Below are 22,374 nucleotides of genomic sequence, written 5' to 3'. Positions count from 1 at the left end.
TCTTATGTACCTTAAATCGTGCCTTTGTCACACAAATACTCAACAAAAACCCTCCTCTGATCTAACTTCTTTTGATACATATAAGCTTTTCTCGCTTCCTCTCCAAGCTTCTAAAAATAGATAGTTTCCAACAATTTGCTGGATCTCCTGCATGCCACCCATTTTCTCAGGCTCAGATTGGCAATCTGTGGATTCTGGCAAATGCCAGAGGGGCTGCTGTAAGAGGCCATAGACAGTCACTATTTATTGGGCTTGTGGGGGGGCTGTTTGGGCCTCTGTGTACTTGAAATGCCAGGGCCTATTTTGAATCCCAGTCCCAGCCTGCATCTTCTTGACCCCTTTTAGTCAGGTTTTAGCACAGGTTGCTCTACTGAAAGGGGTCTTACTAAGGTTGTCAAATATCAAGGCTGCTAAGGGCTCTGGCACACAGGGAGATTAGTCGCCTGCGACAAATCTCCCTGTTCGCGGGCGACCAATCTCCCCGAGTTGCCATCACCTGCCATCCCACCGGCGAAAGTGTAAGTCGCCGGTGGGATGGCACACGCGGCACAATTTTGGCAAATCGCTGAAAAAGCCTCGCGAGGCAACTTCGGCGATTTGCCGAAATCGTGCCGCCACGTGTGCCAGAGTTGGGGAGCAACGCAAGCATAAAAAAAGTTCCTGGGATGCCACATAAGGGCTGCTATTGGCTATCTGGTAGCCCCTATATGGACTGGCAGCCTAGGGAAGGTTCTGTTTGTCAATAAATCTGGTTTTTATGCAACCAAAACTTGCCTCCAAGGCAGGAATTTTTTTAAAAAAAGCACTTGCTTTGAGGCCACTGTGAGTAACATCCAAGGGGTTTGGTGTGCAACATGTTGCTTGCAAGCCACTGGTTGGGACCACTGATCTAGAGGAAGCACTTAGCTAGTCTTCCTCTGCAGTAACAAACCCTTGACCTATGCACTTGTTTACCAACCCCTTTTATTTGTAATAAAAGGCAACTGTATTATCATCAGTGCTTATAGAAACACTCTAATACATAAGAATTATAATGGAATCATAAAATCAATAAATTTTTCAGGACTTCAAGGAAAATAAACAAAAAACATTGAGTTGAAGGCCATGCTACATTACCTTTTCACACTCCTCTGTTAAGGCATTTTCCACAATTTTTGACTGCACAGGTCCAGGGCATATGTTGCTGATGATGATGTCAGGGTAAGCGGTCAATTCAGTTCTAAGACTGTTGAAAAATCCCTGAACAACATAATATTTGTGTGTTTAAAGAGAGAAATAATGTCATTATTACTTTTGCTATATTTTTAACACAGTCAATTAATATATACAAAAGGGTAAATGGGGCGCTTAAGACTGAATTTCATTAAAAATGATGGTACATTTTTTGTTTATGTAGCAAAAATTAGATTGGGAACAAAGCCAGATTTGGAACAAACACTAATACAGAGCAGTTTTTTAACATTAGGTTTAGTATGTCCAGAGTTTAAAAATTGGCAGACAAGTCATGGAGTCACCAAGCTACTGAATTCCATTTCTACAGGTTTAAGCTGTTCATGTAATTTATAATGAATATAATGATTGTATCCCTGATTGGAAAAAACAGTATAGGGGTTTTTTAAATGGGTATTAAACCTAACTGTAATGCTGCCTCACTGTGCTCCCAAGTTTTCTATAGAAGTTGCGGAAAAACTTTATTATACATGCAAGAAAATTCACCAGTGAGAATTATACTGACCAAAAACAATAATACACCAATGAGAATACAGGTTCCCAACAGCAGGCAGCCTGCTGTTACATACAGAGATTATTGTGTAATTTTTTTCTTTATTATCTTACACTGTAATTGCGCATGGGGGTAAAGGGCAAACTTGTTCAGTGCTGGGAAAAATGTGTGACTAATAAACTGAAAAACCAATGCTCTCCCAGTGACTGGAGTGTCCGGAGGCCACCGGGTATCCCACCAGCCCAGTCTGACCACGTCTTCCAATGAAAGGTCTGCTAGCTGTAAGCATTTCAATATATTTTGCTGTTTTCCATATGGAAAAACTATGCAAATTGTTAATAAACAACAGTGAGACAAGGGCTCAGAGTCTCTGCTCACCAGGCCTCACAGTTTTAATGTTGTTCCAACAAGTTTACAGCGTCAAAGATTTTGACATGATACTCACTGCTTTACATAAACTATTTCAAACACACTACATGGGGACATTATATGACAAAGTCAGTAGAAGGCTTGTCCCTGGGAAATAGGGACTGATGGAAACCTTTTAGTGTTAGGATTCAAGGGAAACACCACTGAAGGATTTGCTCAGGCTAAAGAAACAGTTATATTGCAAGTACACATAAGCAGTTCCCTTTAAGTAAAGGCTCTGTGGCTACATGATTTCTATTTTTCCAACTTCTAGCTGCATTTTTAAAATAATCTAATCTTGATTTACCTGAAGGGCATGCTTGCTGGCAGAGTATCCACTTGATAGAGGTGCTCCAATGAGGCCTACAACACTGCTTATGTTTACAATCTTTCCCTGTTTCCTCTCAATCATGTGCTGGAGGACATGCTTGGTGATAGAAATTGTTCCCAAATAATTAAGTTCAATCAGTGCACGAAATACATCTAGGTTAGTTTCCACAAACAGTGATCGTTGGGATCGTCCTGCGTTATTTACTAAAATATCAATCTGTAACAGGAAAAATACACAAATGATTATTAGTGCAAACTATCAACAATACTGCAAAAGAGGGAATCCTTCTATGGAACAAATGTCCAGTCTGTATGATGAACCAGTCCAATTGGCTGTTTCATAAAACTGACTGCTCTGACAGATCACAGCTATCTGCTGATTGGTTCCTACAGGGATACCGCACTTGAACTGACCAGAGTCCTACTATTCCTAATCAAGCAGGAATTCTTATACATCCATACTCAGTCTACTTATAATCCAGCTGGAAAAACAAGGTGACAAACATCTAACAAATTATAATAAGGGTCTGTCAAACTTCAACTCTCTAGGACCTACAGGTCGTAGAAGTCTCTAGCACGAAGAGGACAACAGGTTAAACAAATTTTTATATATTAGGCTGGCACACCGAAATCAAATTCCATACAACAAGCTGGGTGCCTGCATATATTTTCTTAATGCGCGTTCCGCTGACGAAGGCTTGAAACGCGTTGTTATAAAGATTTTTTCTATTTTTCTATATTCTGGTGTGCTCTGTTCCTCAATCTACTGCTTAAACATCTTAAGAAATACTTACTCGACCAAAATGCTGCAAAGCTTTCTCTGTGGCTTCTTTATGCATACTCGTTTGGGTCATATCAAGAGGAAGAATCAGGATATCTTGGTCCTCTAAACTGCTGATTTCTGTAAGTTACAGACAAAATACATTTAATAGCAGACCAAAAAACTTTTAAATATTTGGACTAATTTCTAATATACTTTCATTATTATTATTTTGCTTTTTGCTGCCACTGATTGGTATTGTAACCTGCTCACCAGTCTCCCTACTTGCTCAGTCTGGTTTCCAACTGTATAACTTGCTTGTCTGCTCAGCAATGAACCATTGGCCACCTTGCTCTTTTCATGTTTCTTTCTACAGCCTCGCTAAGGTCAGGGCCACGTAGTCCAGAACTAGGTCTTTATTATTAAGGGCTGGAAGTCAGATTCTTGCCAGATTTCTTTTATAATGGGTGCTCATCCCACTGTATTCACTTCCAGAGGTCAGACAACCTCTTAATCATGGACAGCACTCCAAAGCCACTTTTTCATATGGTTAAAATGCTTTTATTTGTTTAATTGGAACAGACCATCAAAGCAAAGTTTCAGGTCTACAATGAAATTTTGTCAAGTTTGACAAAAGGGTCAGTGTAGACCTGAACCGTAGAAAAACTAAGTCTTTAAAAACCTATGGGGCTCTCAAGCTCCAAAATATTACCGTCCCATATTGTCAGGCACAGTCAAGAACAGGAGCCCTAGGCTGTACATATCTGCCCCTATACACTGTAAGGATTAAACAAATCTAGAACACCATTAAATATGTGTGCTTACCAAGACATTTTTGTTTTACTCTGAGTAATTCAGTCTCTCTCCTGGATGACAGTACTAGAGGGCAGCCTATTTTGGCTAGCTGATAAGATAGTTCTTCTCCAATCCCACTGGAAGCACCTGTTACCCAAACCACATTGCCACCAAGTTTGCTTTCTGTAAAATAAATACAAAATAATGATTACCAGAGATATTTAATGAATACAATTCTGCCACCTAATTAAGAACAGGTACCTGGCAGGTCTGACAAGTCTCTTTAAAAGATGTCCACACCCCAGTGTTACAGGAACGACGCTTGTGGAAAACCAATGTGTTAATGCACAATGTTGATCTATGGCCAACTCTAATGACTCTGAATGCACTGCAATTACTGGATCAAACACCATGGGACTATTTAATATGCCCCCTTACATGCACATCTGAATGACTCTGAATGACAACTTTAGGACAGATAAGGAGCAGAAGTAGGTGGGGGAACTCCTCTGTGTCTCCCTCCCCTCATGAATACAGCCCTACTGAATGCAGACAGTGCAGTATTCATCAGACAAGACAGTTGCCGATATCTACACTCTGAAACAGAAAGCAGAGACCTTCTGCAATTCAGGAAGAGAGGCAGTCGACGTGGAAAGCGCAAAAATATAGCCAATTGCAGCAGTAATGTTTTACATCGTTTTTTGCAACAGTCTTAACTCTACGAAATCATTTAAATGTGATTGCCTATCATAAATTGCTACATAAATCATAACAACCCTACTTGCTATTAGTTACCAGCTCACTCTTTCAAAAATCCTCATACTGTATGGCTAATAGGCAGTTCATTTCGATGCAGACTGAATTAGACATGAAGCGTTGAATTCTAAGTTAGGGTTTAAGATGATGACCATTGTGGAGAATTCAAAAAAGCAGTGTTGGCCTAAAATGTGGAGTAAAGTGGTTGTTTAATTCATTTAGAAAAGCATTAAATCGGTAGTTCACCTTTTTATTGAATTTTAGTATGATTTTCAGACAATTTGCAGTAGATGAAAGAAAGACTTGAAGATGAAAAGGAGAATAAAAATATATATAAGTAAAAGTAACAATAAAATTGTAGCCTCACAGAGCAACAGCTTTTTGGCTGCCCAGGTCAGTGACCCTACGTCTGTCTAGAAATGAGGCAGACAAGGAGAGCAAATATTATTATTATTATTAACATTTATTTATAAAGCGCCAACATATTCCGCAGTGCTCTACAATAAGTGGGTTTCATACACTGGACATACAGAGTAACATATAAAGCAATCAATAACCGATACAAGAGGTGAAGAGAGCCCTGCTCAAAGAGCTTTTCAAAATGACCAGTTAGAACAGTGATCCCCAACCAGTGGCTCGAGATCAACATGTTGCTCACCAACCCTTTGGATGTTGCTCCCAGTGGCCCTAAAGGAGGTGCCTGTTTTTTAATTCTGGGCTTGGTGTCAAGTTTTGGTTGTATATAAACCAGGTGTATTGCCAAATAGAGCCTTCTATAAGCTGCCAGTTGACATAGGGCTTACCAAATAGCCAATCACAGCCCTTATTTGGCACCCCAGGAACTTTTTAAATGCTTGTGTTGCTCCCCAACTCAATTTACATTTAAATGTTGCTCACGGGTCAAAAAAGTTGGGAAACATGCAATTGTCTTGTTTCCTCACTAAAGTTGAAGTCACATTATTAGCCAATTTAGTTAGCAGTCTTTGAATAAGTTGATGTTTCCAGTGTCTTTTATGCAGAGAAGCAATGGAATGTATTTTTAGCATTCTACAAGTGGCAGATACTGATCTTCATGTGTGGCATTAGCCTAAAACTATACAGAGCCAGTGTTCTCATCCCTATAAATCAGATGCACAGAAAACCTAAAGGTGATTGCTGTAAATCTTAGTGGCTACTGCACTAAAGCAGATTTGCAATATGTTAGTACACAATATAGGATATGCACTCTCTATACCAGCCAAAATAACCATCAAAAACCTAAATATAAATTTAAACTTATTTTCCCCAATATTGCATATTGTTTGCATACATACTAAAACGACTCATTTATCATGTCAGATATAACTTGAAAAATGCAATACATTTTCCAATTTTTGAGTTGCACCCTAAGGCTCCGCCTCCCTTTAGAATAAACACTGCCTTCATTTGGCAGCACTGTATTCATAAGGGATGGGTGGTATGTATGCATGTATCTCCTGGAACACCTCCTAGCTTGTGCATCATTCAGACATAAAGGCTAGGGAGCAACGGTTGTGAAATACAGGGCTGACTTGTAGCCGACAGCAATTTGAGCCAGATCTTTAATCTAGCAAAAGATACAGAATACAGTTATTGCCCTGGATGCACTTATTCTATGCCTGAGCACAATAGGGGGCAATTTTGCCCCCCTAAGGGCTCTTACATTTCTGTTTCCCCCTTGTTGGATATTTTATATGTTCCACCAAAGGGAAACTTAGGAAGAAAGGCAGCTCTGTTTATCTAATTGTACTTACTTTGGCGCAAATGCAGAAAGACTGCATCAAGTTGCGTTCCAGCTGCATTTGGCGCTTGTCTGCGCCCCAGTGAGTACAAACTAAGTGAACTGCCTGAACTGCTTTCCAGTCTTACATGAAAGATCCACCGCAGGTATAAACGCCTGTGCACTCTTCCCTCCGGGGCAATAACAAACAAGCCCTTAAACTTTTCTTTTTTGAGCACAGATTCTAAAATTTTCAATTTTTCAATATTCCAATTTACAGCTTTGTAATATTCTTTTAGGTATATTACCTGGGGTATGCCCACAATACTCTGCCCACTGCAGAGTCAGATCAGAGTCTGCCATAATCAGCCTAAAGAACTGTATGAGAAAGTAGAGAAGGCTGCCAGTGAGCAGCAATAGGAGACACGACGCTAGCTCCATGCTGACAGCAGCACCCCAATCCCTCACGCACAAATGTCACACTGAAGGGGAGGGCTCTGGGACAAGCTGCTTTTCTTCAAGGATATAATTCCGTCTCTGACCTTGTCTGTTTATTTCCTGTAAACGAAGGGAACAGGAAGCTTGTCTGATACGTGAAATCTCCTCCTATTATTTCCCTTCTCTCAAAGCAGCCTGCTACATTCCCTCGTCCATGTTACTGAGCTTGTGTAACTCGCCAGAGAGGTTGCATAACTCCGCTTCCAAAATGGCAGAGAGGGAGAGGCAGCAAGTGATTAATGCTCGCTTTGTGCAGACACAAGCTGCACTTAGCCCGTCTCACGCAGGGAAATTAGTAGCTGCTGCTTTCAGCTGCCGACAAATACATTGTTTTTAAAGAGGAAGAAGTATATTAAACCCTAAGAAGCAGAAAATAATATTAGCTACTAATCTACTAAACCTGCCTGAATAAAACCTACAAAAATAATTCTGTGTGACTGGTGATAGTACCACAGGCAAACATTACATTTAGCATTCAATTGTCATTTTTATAAAGGAACATGCTGCAATGTTTCAAGGAGAATGCATTTTGGACTTATGAAAACACTTGGTTGCATGAATAAAAACGCATGAACACAATATATAGGTTTTGATAAAGTTGCCACATTTTCTGTAAAAACAAAAATACCAACCTTTATGAAACATTATAAAGCATTTCAGGCAATAATATTTGTATATGTAATTTGTTGCCTTGTTTTGCAGAAGTGTTGGGGTGTTTTTTTACATTATACCATATCTTTGGCTAAATTAAGATTGAGAACTGTTTATTTAACATATAAGTAATTATTGAAAGCAAAAGGAGAGAAATAGGAAAAAGAAGGGGATAAGGGAAAAGAAGTGGGGACCTGGATCCAGATTTCTCTTTTTACACACCTTTTTAGTCTGCAAGTAGGTGGATTGGCGGGTCTTGTAGCACCTTTCTACTGCTATTATACCATGTAGTGGTGCAGAAGCAGTTGTGAATTTGTCTTTTGAAAAAAGACGTACGTCCATCACATTCAACCATAATGCCTATATATAACCTGCCTAACTACTAGTTGATTCAGAGGAAGGTAAAAAACAAAACAAAACACATGAAGCCTCCCTAATTTGCCGCAGAGGGGTAAAAAATTCCTTCCTGACTCCAAGATGGCAATCGGACCAGTCCCTGGATCAACTTGTACTAAGAGCTATCTCCCATAACCCTGTATTCCCTCACTTGCTAAGAAGCCATCCAGCCCCTTCTTAAAGTTATATAATGTATCAGCCAGTACGACTGATTCGGGGAGGGAATTCCACAACTTCACAACTCTCACTGTAAAAAATCCTTTCCGAATATTTAAATGGAACCTCCCTTCTTCTAAACGGAGTGGGTGCCCTCGTGTCCAGTGGAAGAACCTACTGGTAAATAAAGCATTAGAGAGGTTATTATATGATCCCCTTATATATTTATACATAGTTATCATGTCAACTCTTAAGCGCCTCTTCTCCAGTGTAAACAGACCCAACTTGGCCAGTCTTTCTTCATAACTGAGACTTTCCATACCTTTACCAGCTTAGTTGCCCTTCTCTGGACCTTCTCTAATTCAATAATGTCCCATTTGAGCACTGGAGACCAAAAGTGAACAGCATATTCTAGATGGGGCCTTACCAGTGTTCCATAAAGTGGAAGAATAACCCCCTCCTCTCGTGAATCTATGCCTCTTTTAATACAGCTCAAAACTTTGTTTGCCCTTGCAGCTGCTGCCTGGCATTGCTTGCTACAGCCAAGTTTATTATCTACAAGGACTCCAAGGTCCTTCTCCATTATGGATTTGCCTAGTGCAGTCCCATTAAGGGTATACGGGGCTTGCATATTTTTACATCCCAGGTGCATGACCTTACATTTATTCACATTTAATCTCATCTGACACTTAGCCGCCCAGATTGCCAGTTGGCCAAGATCCTGCTGCAAGGATGCCACATCCTGGATAGAATTGACTGGTCTGCAGAGTTTTGTGTCATCTGCTAACACTGATACATTAGTTATAATACCCTCCCCTAAGTCATTTATGAACAAGTTAAACAAAAGTGGACCCAGCACAGAACCCCCGAGGGACCCCACTGAAGTTGGTAGAGGGGACAGCCCTGATGGGGCCCTTCTTTGAAGACAGATTGGAGGTTGATCAAATCTGTTTATGGTTAGGACATTGTGTGGTTTTTTGTAAATGAAGTTTTAAAATTTGAAAACCAAATTGTTGTTCTTGTAAAAGAGTTGTAAGGTTTGTAAGGTATGGCCAAATGATGCTTGAAGGCTTTTGTGTCATCGAAGCTTAAAGGGGACCTGTCACCCAGACATAAACAGCTGAATAATTAAAGCCCTTTTCAAGTTAAACATGAAATCCAAATTCCTTTTTTTTAATAACACATCCATACCCATTATAAAGGCATTTAAAAATCCCAGCTGTCAATCATATATTGCCTGCCCCGCCTGCACTTCTCACTTTTCCCCTCCCTCCTCCTCATCTAATTATGTAGCCAGTACATGGGTATGGGCATCTGGTCCTCCAACAAGATTTTGGGGTGATGCAAAGCTTGTCTTACTAACAGTGTCCACAAAATGGCAGCTGCCTGCTTGCTGTGTTTGAGCAGTTCCAAACGGAAGGAAACAAGATTTATACTACCTATATATCTATACTATATCTATACTATCTATATCTATACTATCTATATATATATATAGTCTATTTTGCTCAACTAACATGACAGAAAAGAATTTGGAGTTATTTCTTATGGTGACAGGTCCCCTTTAAGATCACAACAGAATTGTACTTTGTATTATAGAATGAGATGATAGCTATGACTGTAAGAATGCCTTTAGTAGAGTGCTGGTTCTGAATGCCTAGTTAATATGATGTTAAGGGTCATGACACACAGGTAGATTATTCGCGCCGCGACAAATCTCCATTGTCGCTGGCAACTAATCTCCCTGCAGTTTGCTGATTTGCCGAAGTTGGCTTGAGAGGCGACTTTGGCAAATCGCGGCGCCGCGTTTGCCACCCCATCGGTAATTTACATTCTAGCCGGTGGGATGGTATCGCAGGGAGATTAGTCGCTCGCGACAACGGAGATTTGTTGCGGCCCTAAGAGTGCAGGAAGGATTTTTTGTACTTGTGTTGCTATTGTAGATGTGAGGAGTTTAAAGTCTGTATTTAAAAATGAGATTGGTTGGTATGCTTCTAGTTTTTTGAGTCTTTGCCAGGTTTTAGAGGATCATTCAGGCATCATTGACGTGTGGGCCGGGGTTTGTTCTGTCCAGATTTAGTGTATAGGGGCAATAGGATTGGTATTAGATATTCTTTTAGCATTTTGTATTTGGCCCCCATGAACCCATTCGGACCATGTGGCTTCAGGTTTTTTAATTGCCATATTTAGTTTTTCAGCTGAGATGGGCTTGTTTAACAGGTCCCTATGTTGTGCCATGAGAGTAGGAAGCCTTCCTATATTTTTGTCTTTATTTCCTGTTAATAACTTTGGCATCAAGCATCATTTGCACCTACCAGGTTGGTAAATACTGGCCAGGTGGCAACCCTAGGTTTAGATCTGTTTAAAATGGATGTATTCAAATGCCTGTGCCTTTTAAAATGGGGGGTATAAATCTTTTTACCATTTACCATCAAGTCCCTTTATAATGAACTATACCATTATCAGTTTTAAGCAGAGCTGCTAATTTTTTTGCTAATACATGCCAGTATTGGGCTGGTGGGGGGCTGCTTGAGCCTCTGTATACTTAAAATGCCAAGCCTAGTTTAAATGGCAGTAAAGCCTGATAGGTGGATAGTCATCCTCAATTAAATTAGAATTTAGTAACCTGATGGCTAATTAATATCTATGTTATTATTATTATATTATTATATTTATTTTTATTCTTAACTGAGTGCCTTGTAGCTTTTCTTAGTTTTACCCCCTTGTTGCTTATTCATTTTTTTTCAAAAACAATTTTGGGTCTCTATCTATCTAAGCAGAGAAAAGGCAAAACAACTAACTGCTATGTATGCCCTTCTCTAGAAAGCTCATGGGCTGCTGTGTCACAGATTACAGAAATTGGATTAAATGATTATGTTCATCTAGAACAAGATTGTTTTCCATGTCACATTCAGACACATTCAAAAATGTATTTCCTCCTCAAGTGTGGGTTAAGCAAACCAGAATATTTTTTTTACCATAACATTTTTTTTTACCATAACATTTCTTGCATGACTTGTGCCATTACCTCACTGTATTGTTTACTGTGACTGCACAGTTTCTTTGGATAGATAACCATTTTTCCATAGTATAGTTTTTATAAACATATATTGTTACATGGAGATGAAACAGAGATCAGCATATTTTAAATTAAGAAGCACCACATAGCCTAGCTCAGTAGAGAAAGTTTAGCATATTAACAAATGCAGAGCTGAAGAAGTGGATAATGACACTTTCCAAAGAGGCTTACACTCTAGAGGCAACATCCGATCTGCATTGTCTTTGCTAAGCTCTGAAAATGAGGTCAGCCATCCTACTGACTTACCAATGACACTATCACACACACATAAACACTATGCACAGAGAAATGCTGAGACGGCATGACTCCTTGAAGAACATATAGGGGCAATTTACTAAAGTAAAAAACTGTGTTAAGTGAATATTTCTAGCTAAAGAAATACGCTAATCTGCGTAATGACACAAATGACTAAAACTATAGTGATGGAACACTTTTTCCTTTGAAGTGGACATATAAAAGATCATTTACTCTGACACTAAGGTTTGCAAAAGTGTGCCCATCGGTGCTGTGCACCTAGGGGCTGATTTACTAACCCACGAATCCGACCCGAATTGGAAAAGTTCCGACTTGAAAACAAACATTTTGCGACTTTTTCTTATTTTTTGTGATTTTTTCGGCGTCTTTACGAATTTTTCGTTACCAATACGATTTTTGCGTAAAAACGCGAGTTTTTCGTAGCCATTACGAAAGTTGCGTAAAATCGCCCGATTTTTTTGTAGCGTTAAAACTTACGCGAAAAGTTGCGCCTTTTTCGTAGCGTTAAAACTTAAAAGGTGTGAAGTTTCGCGTAAGTTTTAACGCTACAAAAAAAGCGCAACTTTTTGCGCAAGTTTTAACGCTACGAAAAATCGCCAGATTTTACGCAACTTTCGTAATGGCTACGAAAAACTCGCATTTTTACACAAAAATCGTATTGGTAACGAAAAATTCGCAAAAAAATACGAAAAAAACGCAAAATAACGATCATTGCGAAAAAAGCGCAATCGGACTCATTTCGACCTGTTCGTGGGTTAGTAAATGTGCCCCCTAGTGTTCAACCCTAGGTTCCGACTGTAAGGCCAGTGGGAGCAAGGCAGCTCTGTCCTTACCACCTGCTATAGGGTGGAGGTAGGTATAAGTCTAAATTGCAGCCTGCCCCTACCAGCGGATTTGCACCATTGCAAAAAATATCTGTGCTGCTTTATGGAAATTTCCCTTAAAAACCTTGCTAACTCCAGCCACCCATTTCACTTCCTGATGCTGATGTATCAGGCTGTGCAGGACAGCCTCTTTTACTATGGGATGGTGGACCTGACAGGGAACTGCAGTTAATGGCAATCAACATCCTGCCCTTTTGCTGGGGAAGGATCATTAGGACACACTCACCTTTCATTGTTAACACACCAGAAACAACCTATGGGGAGCTCCAATACAAGGTTTAATGGTAACAATACGTTTTAGCTAAAATTGAAAGCAGACTCCATATATTAAACATTATTGTCACAGTTGGGGAACAATACCAGCATAGAAATAGTTTCTAGGGGTGTCAGATATGGGCTATAATTCGCTATTTGGTATTCCCTATGTGGACTGGCAGCCTACAGGGGATCTGTTTGGCAGTACACCTGATTTTTATGCAACCAAAACTTGCCTCCAAGCCAAGAATTGAAAAATAAGCACTTGCTTTGATTGAGACCGGTGGGAGCAACATCCAGGGGTTTGGTGGGCAACATGTTGCTTGCGAGCCACTGGTTGGGGATCACTGGTCTTCAAAATGAGGGTAATTTTAGAAAAAAACTACCGACTTGTAACTTCATGAATGTAACCTGAACATATTTCCCATCAGCTTTACTTTCCTTAAAGGAGAAGGAAAGGTAAAAACTAAGGAAGCTTTTTTTTTATCAGAAACGTCTGCCATAAGCACTCACAGAAATGCTGCACTGAGTCCTCTATTAAAAGAAACACAGGATTTCTTGTCCCTTTATTGTGAACATGTTGTTCGGGTGTCTGACTTCCTCTCCTTTAGGGCTCCTTCAGGTTTGGGGCACACACCTGCTCAGTTCTCTCCTCTCCCTCTCCCTTCTCCTGCTCCCCCCTCCTATAAGAATACATAAGAACTCACCCCTCCCCTCCCTTAGGAATGTGTCATCTGAGCTTCCAACAGCTATAACTGCAACAGAAGCTACCAAGACCAAGCTAAAATGGCAGCTGCTATCAGAGGGAGCTTCTAGGGCTCTTTACTCAGGTATGGTAAAGCTTTCTGCTTTATTAGTGTTCTAGATGTGGTGAATCTATTGGCAGTAAAATGCCAAAATGACTTTCCTTCTCCTTTAAATAAAAATCCCTATTGTATCAATATTAAGAATATATTACTGCAGATTAGGACTACAAACATCATTTTAATGATGAACATATATTATATCTTTCTTTTGTAGTATGTTTCCCATTAAGGGCAATATTTGTGACTAAATAGACACATTTCAGTGTAGAACTGAGCAATACAAATGAAATAAAGTCCTCCTGTGTTTGTTTTTTTAAGCTATATTGTATTAAGGAAAGGCCACAGGCAGAGAATTCAGAATGTGAGACAACAACAGTGTGTACTTGTGCGGGTGACTAAACGTTGATGTGGTGACTCATTCATTTATAAATAGTGGCGACACATGATGAAATCTGCAAGTGATTATTAGTGGTGTGCTAAGGAAAGGATGGGAGCGTTTCTGTCTCATTAGTATGACAGGCATGTTGTAGGCCAAAGGAGGAACTTGGAACGTGTGAAAGAGAAAAGGGATTCTTTACCAAGTCACAAGTGACACAAATAGAGCGAAGAAATACTAATGAAAGGGAATCTTTTTTAAAAAAAGGAAACATAAAGGAGCATTATGCTTCACAAAGCAACCCTTAAAAACCACAAATGGGTATTAAAATGAACCATGCTGTAAGCTTTTACACAGGCAGTCACTGAAAAAAACATCTGCTGCAGAAAATAGAGATAAAAGGAATGGAAGCTAAAACACAGGAGTAAATACATTTCCATTGCAATATCTGTTTTAATTATATTGATCTGTGAAAAGAGAATGCTATTAATATTTGTGTTTTTGAACTGACAATCTGGAGCTTCCTATAGCTGCAAACATTTGACAGTAGCATGCCTGGACTGGCAATCTGTGGGTTCTGGCAAATGCCAGAGGGACTGCTGTAAGATGCCATAGACAGTCACTATTTATTGGGCTGCTGGGGGCCTTGTTTGGGCCTTGAGTACTTGAAATGCCAGGGCCTATTTTGAATCCCAGTATGGACCTGGACAGTAGTCTGTACAGGCCCTCTGTACACTGTTTTACAAACAAATAATGATAATAAAATGAAATACAGGTATGGGATCTACTATCCAGAATGCTCGGGACCTGGGGTTTTCCAGATAAGGGATCTTTCCGTAATTTGGATCTCCATGACATAAGTCTGCTAAAAATCATTTAAATATTGAATAAAACCCAATTAAATCCAATAAGGATTAATTATATCTTAGTCAAGTGGATCAAGTACAAGGTACTGTTTTATTATTACAGGGAAAAAGGAAATAATTTTTAAAAATTAGAATTATTTGCTTATAATGGAGTCTATGGGAGATGGTCTTTCTGTAATTTGGAACTTTCTGGATAATGGGTTTCCGGATAAGGAATCCCATACCTGTAGTACAATTGCAACCCCAGGCTAATGTTAAATCATATATCTAGTGACCGACTCAACCCAGTGAGACCTGCTATGCCATCTAAAATGACAAAATTATACATTTTTGCTTGAGTATGGAGACACCACAGGATTCCACACTGAATGCCCAAACAAGGTTTCCTTGTTTGAAGCAGACCGACAATTTTGCTTTCTTAAAAAATTACAAAATGTAAATTACTTCCTTCAACTGCTGTCTAGAACATTTACATTACATAATAATTATAGCATTGAGTAAATATCCAACCTGAATGGAACCAAGCATCACATGCATTTGCATTCTTTAAAAATCAAAGAATTAAGTCAGTGGATTGTCACACTTTTCAGTCTTTCGGCCTAAAGCACAAATGTCTGCTGTTGGACCCAGGAACTAAAAATCTGTGTTGCATACAAATGGGTACATGGCAGGCCATATTGCACCCATTTAATCAAACTGCAAAGAAATTAGTGTAGTACACTGTCTGTGTTAACTGATTATGTCCTGTACACTCTTAAAGAAGTGACCGACCAAAGGGAATTTTAGTTCTAAGCAAAGCTAGCTTGCACTGATCCATTTAATTGGCACACAGGCCAATCTGATCTATGGCTATGGAAATGAGCCTGATCCTGTGCCACCAATGTATGAAGAATGAAAAAAGTAGTGATGTCTGAATTGTGTGCCCAGGCTGGTTCTTGTATGGCTAAGCAGCTTTAGGCTTCATTTGAAGAATTAATTTTCAGAATATAAATAATCTGCAGGAGGTTTGCTTGTAAAACTCAAGCAGCAGGTCTCTGCCAAGCAAGACTTGCAAATGCAAAATATTTGGACGACTTCCTATATATTTTGGGTCATTATATTTTAATTTGGGTTTATTTGCAGGATAGACAGATGGTAGCTAAATTGCACCAGTTAAGTTACCCTTAGCAACCAACTTAAAGTAGACTGCTCAATGTTAATTGCCAAATGGTTCCTATTGACAACTGCTCTTGTGCAGTTTAGCACCTATAGTAAATGAGACCTTATGTCACACAATTTGCCTAACTTTCCCTTCTCCCTACCCAATTTCACATCCCACTTGCCTTTAAATAGTTTTGTATTTACCAGATTTCCGACTTCTATCACAACCATTTCATGGGATCCACCCACTCTCCACCTAGTAATATCAAGGCTTTGCCCCAACTACCCTTCCTTAATAATGGGTCAGAAGCCCCATAAAGGTGGCAACCCTAGAGCCAGGCTGAAGGGAAGTGCGTATGTAAGCAAAGTAACTTTGTATATAGTATCCAAATGCACAGCATTTCGTATCCATTTTAACATTTTGTACTTGTATTTATAAATGAGCTCACATTTTGAAACGTCCCTTATTCTTTTGTTCATGTAACATAAGTAGATATAAAAAACATATTGCCTTTACTTATCTGTGTTGTATATAGTGAAAACTAGTTAGGAAGGAAAGCGTTTTTGGGCTGAATTATCCTTTAGGCTTTTCCCATTCACGTAAAAGGGAGGAGCAGAAGGAGTGTGGCACTTTTCATCTTACTGAAATGCCAAAGCAGTAACAGTAAAGCAAACAAGGTTAACAGAATGAAACGGATGAATGTGGTATTTTGGATCTAGCACTGTCAGCTCTGTATTGTTTTACCAGCACACATTGTGATGTGGCGCCATTATATTATAAATGAAATAGGCTGAGACTAGGAAGATATAGAATTATCAGCCAGATTTAGTTTGACTTGCTGACCCAAGGCAACAATGCATAAGGAGTTAACAGACACAGCTTCAGCGAGAAAAAAAAAATCTCTAAATATATCTGCTTTTGAAGGGATGCAGAAGAAATGAAGTCATGCCATGCAACTTGCTTTCCATAACATTTACTGACTGTAATTTATATTAAGAATCCAAATAAATCAGGTATGCTTATTTTACATGACAAGTGGCTAAAACTTTACTTGATGCGGATGAGCAACCCATTTTCGAACATCTTTAAACAAATTCTGCTGCTGGGCAACATTGCTGTAAAGAGTTTTTCTCCAAACACAGACCTATGTTCAGTCTTTGTCCTTAAATAGGTGTTGTGCTTAAAATGTTTATAAACAATAGATAAATTAGAGACCCTGCTTAAGAGAACTGATTTGTGAGATGAGGCTCTAATATAAAATAGCCAGAGAAGGGGAGCAAAGAGCCCAGGTTGCAAACCAGAGTAGCATAAGGTAGGGTGAAGCTGAGGCAGCTTACAGCTAAAGCACAGTGAAATATACATAGCAAGCAGCATTAAGAACTCTAGTGAACATACGAAGGCTAAGGCTTTCCAATATATTTCAAAACTGAACATTGGTCTGTGAAGCACTGGGAAATGGGGAAATAATAAGTGTCTTACATGTATCCAATTACACTGTAAATACAGATGCAGTTTAGATTTTAGATGCCGACCTACATTTTGTGATGGAAATTGCAATTGCCCCCTGCCACATGTTCCCAGTAATGGCAATGAGAAGCAGTCCTGCTTTTTCTCCAGCTAATTTTTTTTGTAGAGGATGTTTTATCTGCATATTTGTATTGCTTTGATTGTCAGGTTGAAATAAAATATCATCCATGGACACCACCAAAGCAGTATCTAACACATACAGTTAGGTCCATAAATATTTGGACAGAGACAACTTTTTTCTAATTTTGGTTCTGTACATTACCACAATGAATTTTAAATGAAACAACTCAGAAGCAGTTGAAGTGCAGACTTTCAGCTTTAATTCTGTGGGGTGAACAAAACGAGTGCATAAAAATGAGGCCACATTTTTTTAACACAATCCCTTCATTTCAAGGGCTCAAAAGTAATTGGACAATTGACTCAAAGGCTATTTTATGGGCAGTCCATCATTATGTCATTATCAATTAAGCAGATAAAAGGCCTGGAGTTGGTTTGAGGTGTGGTGCTTGCATGTGTAAGATTTTGCTGTGAACAGACAACATGCGGTCAAAGGAGCTCTTCATGCAGGTGAAAGAAGCCAATCCATAAGCTACAGTTTGGTACATCCTGAGAAAGAAAGCAAGCACTGGTGAACTCAGCAACGCAAAAAGACCTGGACATCCACGAAAAACAACAGTAGTGGATGATCATAGAATCATTTCCATGGTGAAGAGAAACCCCTTCTCAACAGCCAACCAAGTGAACAACACTCTCCAGGGGGTATACATATCGATATCCAAGTCTACCATAAAGAGCAGACTGCATGAAAGTAAATACAGAGGGTGCACTGCAAGGTGCAAGCCTCTCATAAGCCTCAAGAATAGAAAGGCTAGATTGGACTTTGCTAAAGAACATCTAAAAAAGCCAGCATAGTTCTGGAAAAACATTCTTTGGACAGATGAAACCAAGATCAACCTATACTAGAATGATGGCAAGAAAAAAGTATGGCGAAGGTGTGGAACAGCTCATTATCCAAAGCATACCTCATCTTCTGTAAAACACGGTGGAGGCAGTGTGATGGCTTGGGCTTGCATGGCTGCCAGTGGCACTGGGACACTAGTGTTTAGTGATGATGTGACACAGGACAGAAGCAGCCAAATGAATTCTGAGGTGTTCAGAGACATACTGTCTGCTCAAATCCAGCTAAATGCAGTCAAATTAATTGGGTGGCGTTTCATGATACAGATGAACAATGACCCAAAACACACAGCCAAAGCAACCCAGGAATTTATTAAAGCAAAGAAGTGGAAAATATTTGAATGGCCAAGTCAGTCTTAACCCAATTGAGCATGCATTTCACTTGCTGAAGACAGGCTCACAAACAAACAGCAACTGTAAGCCGCTGCAGTAATGCCTGGCAGAGCATTAAAAAGGAGGAAACCCAGCATCTGGTGATGTCCATGGGTTCAAGACTTCAGGCTGTCATTGCCAGCAAAGGGTTTTCAACCAAGTATTAGAAATGAACATTTTTCCACTTACCGTATATACTCGAGTATAAGCCGAGTTTTTCAGCACCAATAATGTGCTGAAAAAGGCACCCTCGGCTTATACACGCGTATATACCGTAGTTTACGGGCGTGCCATGGCTCGCACCCCGCCCCCCCCGCGCGTGGACGTATGTTCTGCCCCCGTGCCATCGCTTACACCCCTCCTCCCCCTGGCCGTCCGTTCTGCGCAAATAGAAGCAATATCACCTCGCATCCTTGGACCCCCGGCGCATCCCTTCTCCAACCGGCACAGCATGTCTGTGTGCTGGGGCAACGCACGGGGGTGGTGGTGAGCATGGCGCGACAAAGGGATGTGCCGTTTGGGGAGCCGACTATATACGGTATATACGTTTCAGAACACATACAGCAGGTCTTACGCGTATACGACGTGTGTGCGTGCTGGGGCTGTGCACAGGGGGGTTGCGCGCGACAAAGGGATGCGCCGGTTGGAGAAGGATACGTCTGGTGACCAAGAATGCGAGGTGATATTGCTATTTGTATTTTGCGCAGAACGAACGACCAGGGGGAGGAGGGGTGCGAGTGATGGCACGCTGGGGCCAGAGCAAATATATTTTCTGCAGTCCTGCTTTGCATTTGACCATGTAATGTTTCTAGTTAATGACAATGAAATGCTGTGCTCCGAAATTGTTTGCAAAAGGGAAAGTTAGTGCAGATGTGCAAGAATTCTATTTAGAGCAGGACACTGCTAATACCCTGAGTTGGTAAGAATCTCACTGCAATTCACTTTATTATTATCAGTTACAATATAAGCTGTAGTTTTGCTGACCAACTAATTTTCTACACATTGTAAGTGTTAAGAGGATCCTATTGCTAGAACTCCACCACCTTTTGTGCTCTCACAACCCCACATTCCTTCCATGGCTCTATAGTCTGCTCAGACTTCAACAGGGAATATGAGATGCAAAATAGAATTGTAGCACACATTTTGAATAAATCAATGATTTATACTGAACTGTCTTGGTTGCTAGAGCCTTGTTTACCTTAGCAACCAGAGAGTGGTTTGCAGAAGAGACTGGATTAGATAAAAGTCAGAAATATTTACTGTTTCCTAGTACACATGATTTTATCTTTCTTAAACTTATGATTCTACATCACTCACCCCAAAAAGTATACAGAACTATACAAGAATTAAATAACAAATTTACACATCACAATTTCAATATGTATGTAAAATTAAATGAGATATTAACCTGTACAACCTTGCATATGGTTATCTTATGTTGGATGCGCCTCATTTTCCAGCCCATACCTTGTGTTTATTAATATGGTAGTCATGTAAGCACTTGTGAGTGTCCTTTTATAAAATAATTTGATTATTGAAACTAGCAGTAGCGGCTGCATTTCCCACCCTAGGCTTATACTCGAGTCAAAAAGTTTTTCCAGTTTTCTTAGGTAAAATTAGGTACCTCGGCTTATACTCGGATCGGCTTATACTCGAGTATATACGGTATTTAATTTGTACAATTACTTTTGAGCCCCTGAAATGAAGGGATTGTGAAGGGAAAATGCTTTAGTGGCCTCACATTTTTATGCAATTGTTTTGTTCACCCCACTGAATTAAAGCTGAAAGTCTGCACTTCAACTGCATCTGCATTGTTTCATTTAAAATTCATTGTGGTAATGTACAGAACCAAAATTAGGAAAAAGTTGTCTCCGTCCAAATATTTATGGACCTAACTATATATAAAAAATTGTGTGAGCCTATGAGTAAGTGCCCCATCAGGAATGAAATGTGCTAGACTATCACGTCCTGATAAAAAGATGTAACTTGTACTACTTGCTACTAACTTGTATACTTATTTAGAGGCTTACACAATTATTCATATGACACCCTTTAACTGGGGTCACAAGAAAGAAGCTCTCGCTTTATTCATAGCCATTTGGGCTGCTTTATTTTGGAAATATTTTATCCTGGGGAAATCTGTACAATGTAAATCCATTTGTTCTTAGTTATTAAACAAAACAGTGTGCTCAATGACCACATGACCATTAAAAAAGCATAAGTATCTATAGTCCTTTGCTTATGAGATAAAACTCACTATTATTACAGAATATATGACTGGGAGCTGCTAAAATGTTTCCTAAGAAGAAGCAGTCTGCAGTATACTTCTGTATAAAAATGCAATCTGCCCTGGTCATAAGGTTGCAACATAAACTTGATTAAGGGCTGATGGTAAGTAGTGATGAGCGAATCTGTCCCGTTTTACAAAAAAAATTCAAAAGATTCACAAAATGGCAAAAAATTTGTGAAATGGCGAAAATGTCACGTGGCAAATAAAAAAATTGTCACCATGTTTTGTGGCACAAAAATCACTTTTAACATATATTTCATATAACTGCTATATATCTATAAAGAAGTGAATGTAGACAGAAAATAGGAGTGCAGGACAGGGAATCTAAAATGAAAGTATTCAAACTTAATTTTCTGGTAGTTTTAAATGTTGTTCAATTCACAACTGCCATGTGGCCACCTAAATAATAATTAAAGTCGACTATAAATGGATTAGAATCTTTGATGAATTTTCTGCTTAAAGGCCCCTCATAAAATTTTTGATTTTTTGCTCATTGCACTAAACTTTTATTAGTGAATCAGATCCTATATGAATTATCTATACATACATAATTCCAAATTGCACTAATCTGTTTTGTCTATCATCAGCTTGTGATGAAGGGTTGCTATTGATATTCTGAGATATACTGCCTAAATGTATGGACACTAAGCTAAAAAGGTGCTCATGCAAGGTCTACTCCCTGAGAGGCTTCCATTGTAGGGGATCCATTTCACTGAAGGTGTTTCTCTACTTGTGGTCTTACAGGTAATGGTGCTTGATGCTTTGTATTGTTAAAGGACATGTCAACCCCAAAAAAAGTTTTTGCCTAACAAAAGAAAACATAAGCAACTTCTAAGCAACTTTCCAATTATTACAAATTTTCAGTGCTTTAAAAGCTATTTGTAAATGTAATTGCTATTGAAAGCAACATTTGCTGAACTCCTGGTTATTTCTTTTTAAACAATGTTGCAAATGTCTCCTCCAGAAAGGCAGGTCTGTCAGTCTGCTGCCTTGTGTTACATTGTTTTGTCTGAGCCACCAGGGCAGGCAATAGAAGAGGACTGGCATACACTGCTTTTAATAGCAGATATCTCATAAACCATTACAAGTTTGTAATGAATGTATATTGCAAAGTTGTTTAGAATTTTGTTCTATTCTGGGTTGACTTGTCCTTTTATACACCACTAATTGCCTTACTACTAGCTATACTCAAGGGACTACTTGTTGCTGTGTTAAATAAATCCTATTGATGGCTGAGAATAAAATGTGCCTATTTATTTACTCAAGCAATTGCATGTTGAAAGTTATAGTTCAGCTTTCATCACCCCTCTGTCAACACACTTGCAAGTTCCCATCTGAGAGAGTACTGTACAAAG

At 39.4% G+C, this 22,374-nt stretch overlaps 1 protein-coding gene across 4 annotated transcripts in view; it reads right to left on the bottom strand.

The window, feature by feature from the left end:
• dhrs7 (dehydrogenase/reductase (SDR family) member 7) overlaps positions 1-22,374 on the bottom strand; it is a 29,488-nt gene that overhangs the window by 4,844 nt on the left and 2,270 nt on the right. Inside the window, exons 1-5 of one of the 4 annotated variants that reach the window (XM_031890461.1) lie at positions 6,819-7,266; positions 4,047-4,199; positions 3,256-3,362; positions 2,439-2,678; positions 1,117-1,239 (exon numbers count right to left, since the gene is read on the bottom strand). In XM_031890461.1, coding sequence (XP_031746321.1) covers positions 1,117-1,239; positions 2,439-2,678; positions 3,256-3,362; positions 4,047-4,199; positions 6,819-6,951 — 756 coding nt within the window. In that variant the 5' untranslated portion in view covers positions 6,952-7,266. 4 annotated transcript variants of the gene reach the window in all.

Source organism: Xenopus tropicalis, chromosome 8 (genome assembly GCF_000004195.4).
Source record: "Xenopus tropicalis strain Nigerian chromosome 8, UCB_Xtro_10.0, whole genome shotgun sequence".
Taxonomy (NCBI): Eukaryota; Metazoa; Chordata; class Amphibia; order Anura; family Pipidae; genus Xenopus; species Xenopus tropicalis.
This window is presented reverse-complemented; position numbering and strand designations above follow the sequence as displayed.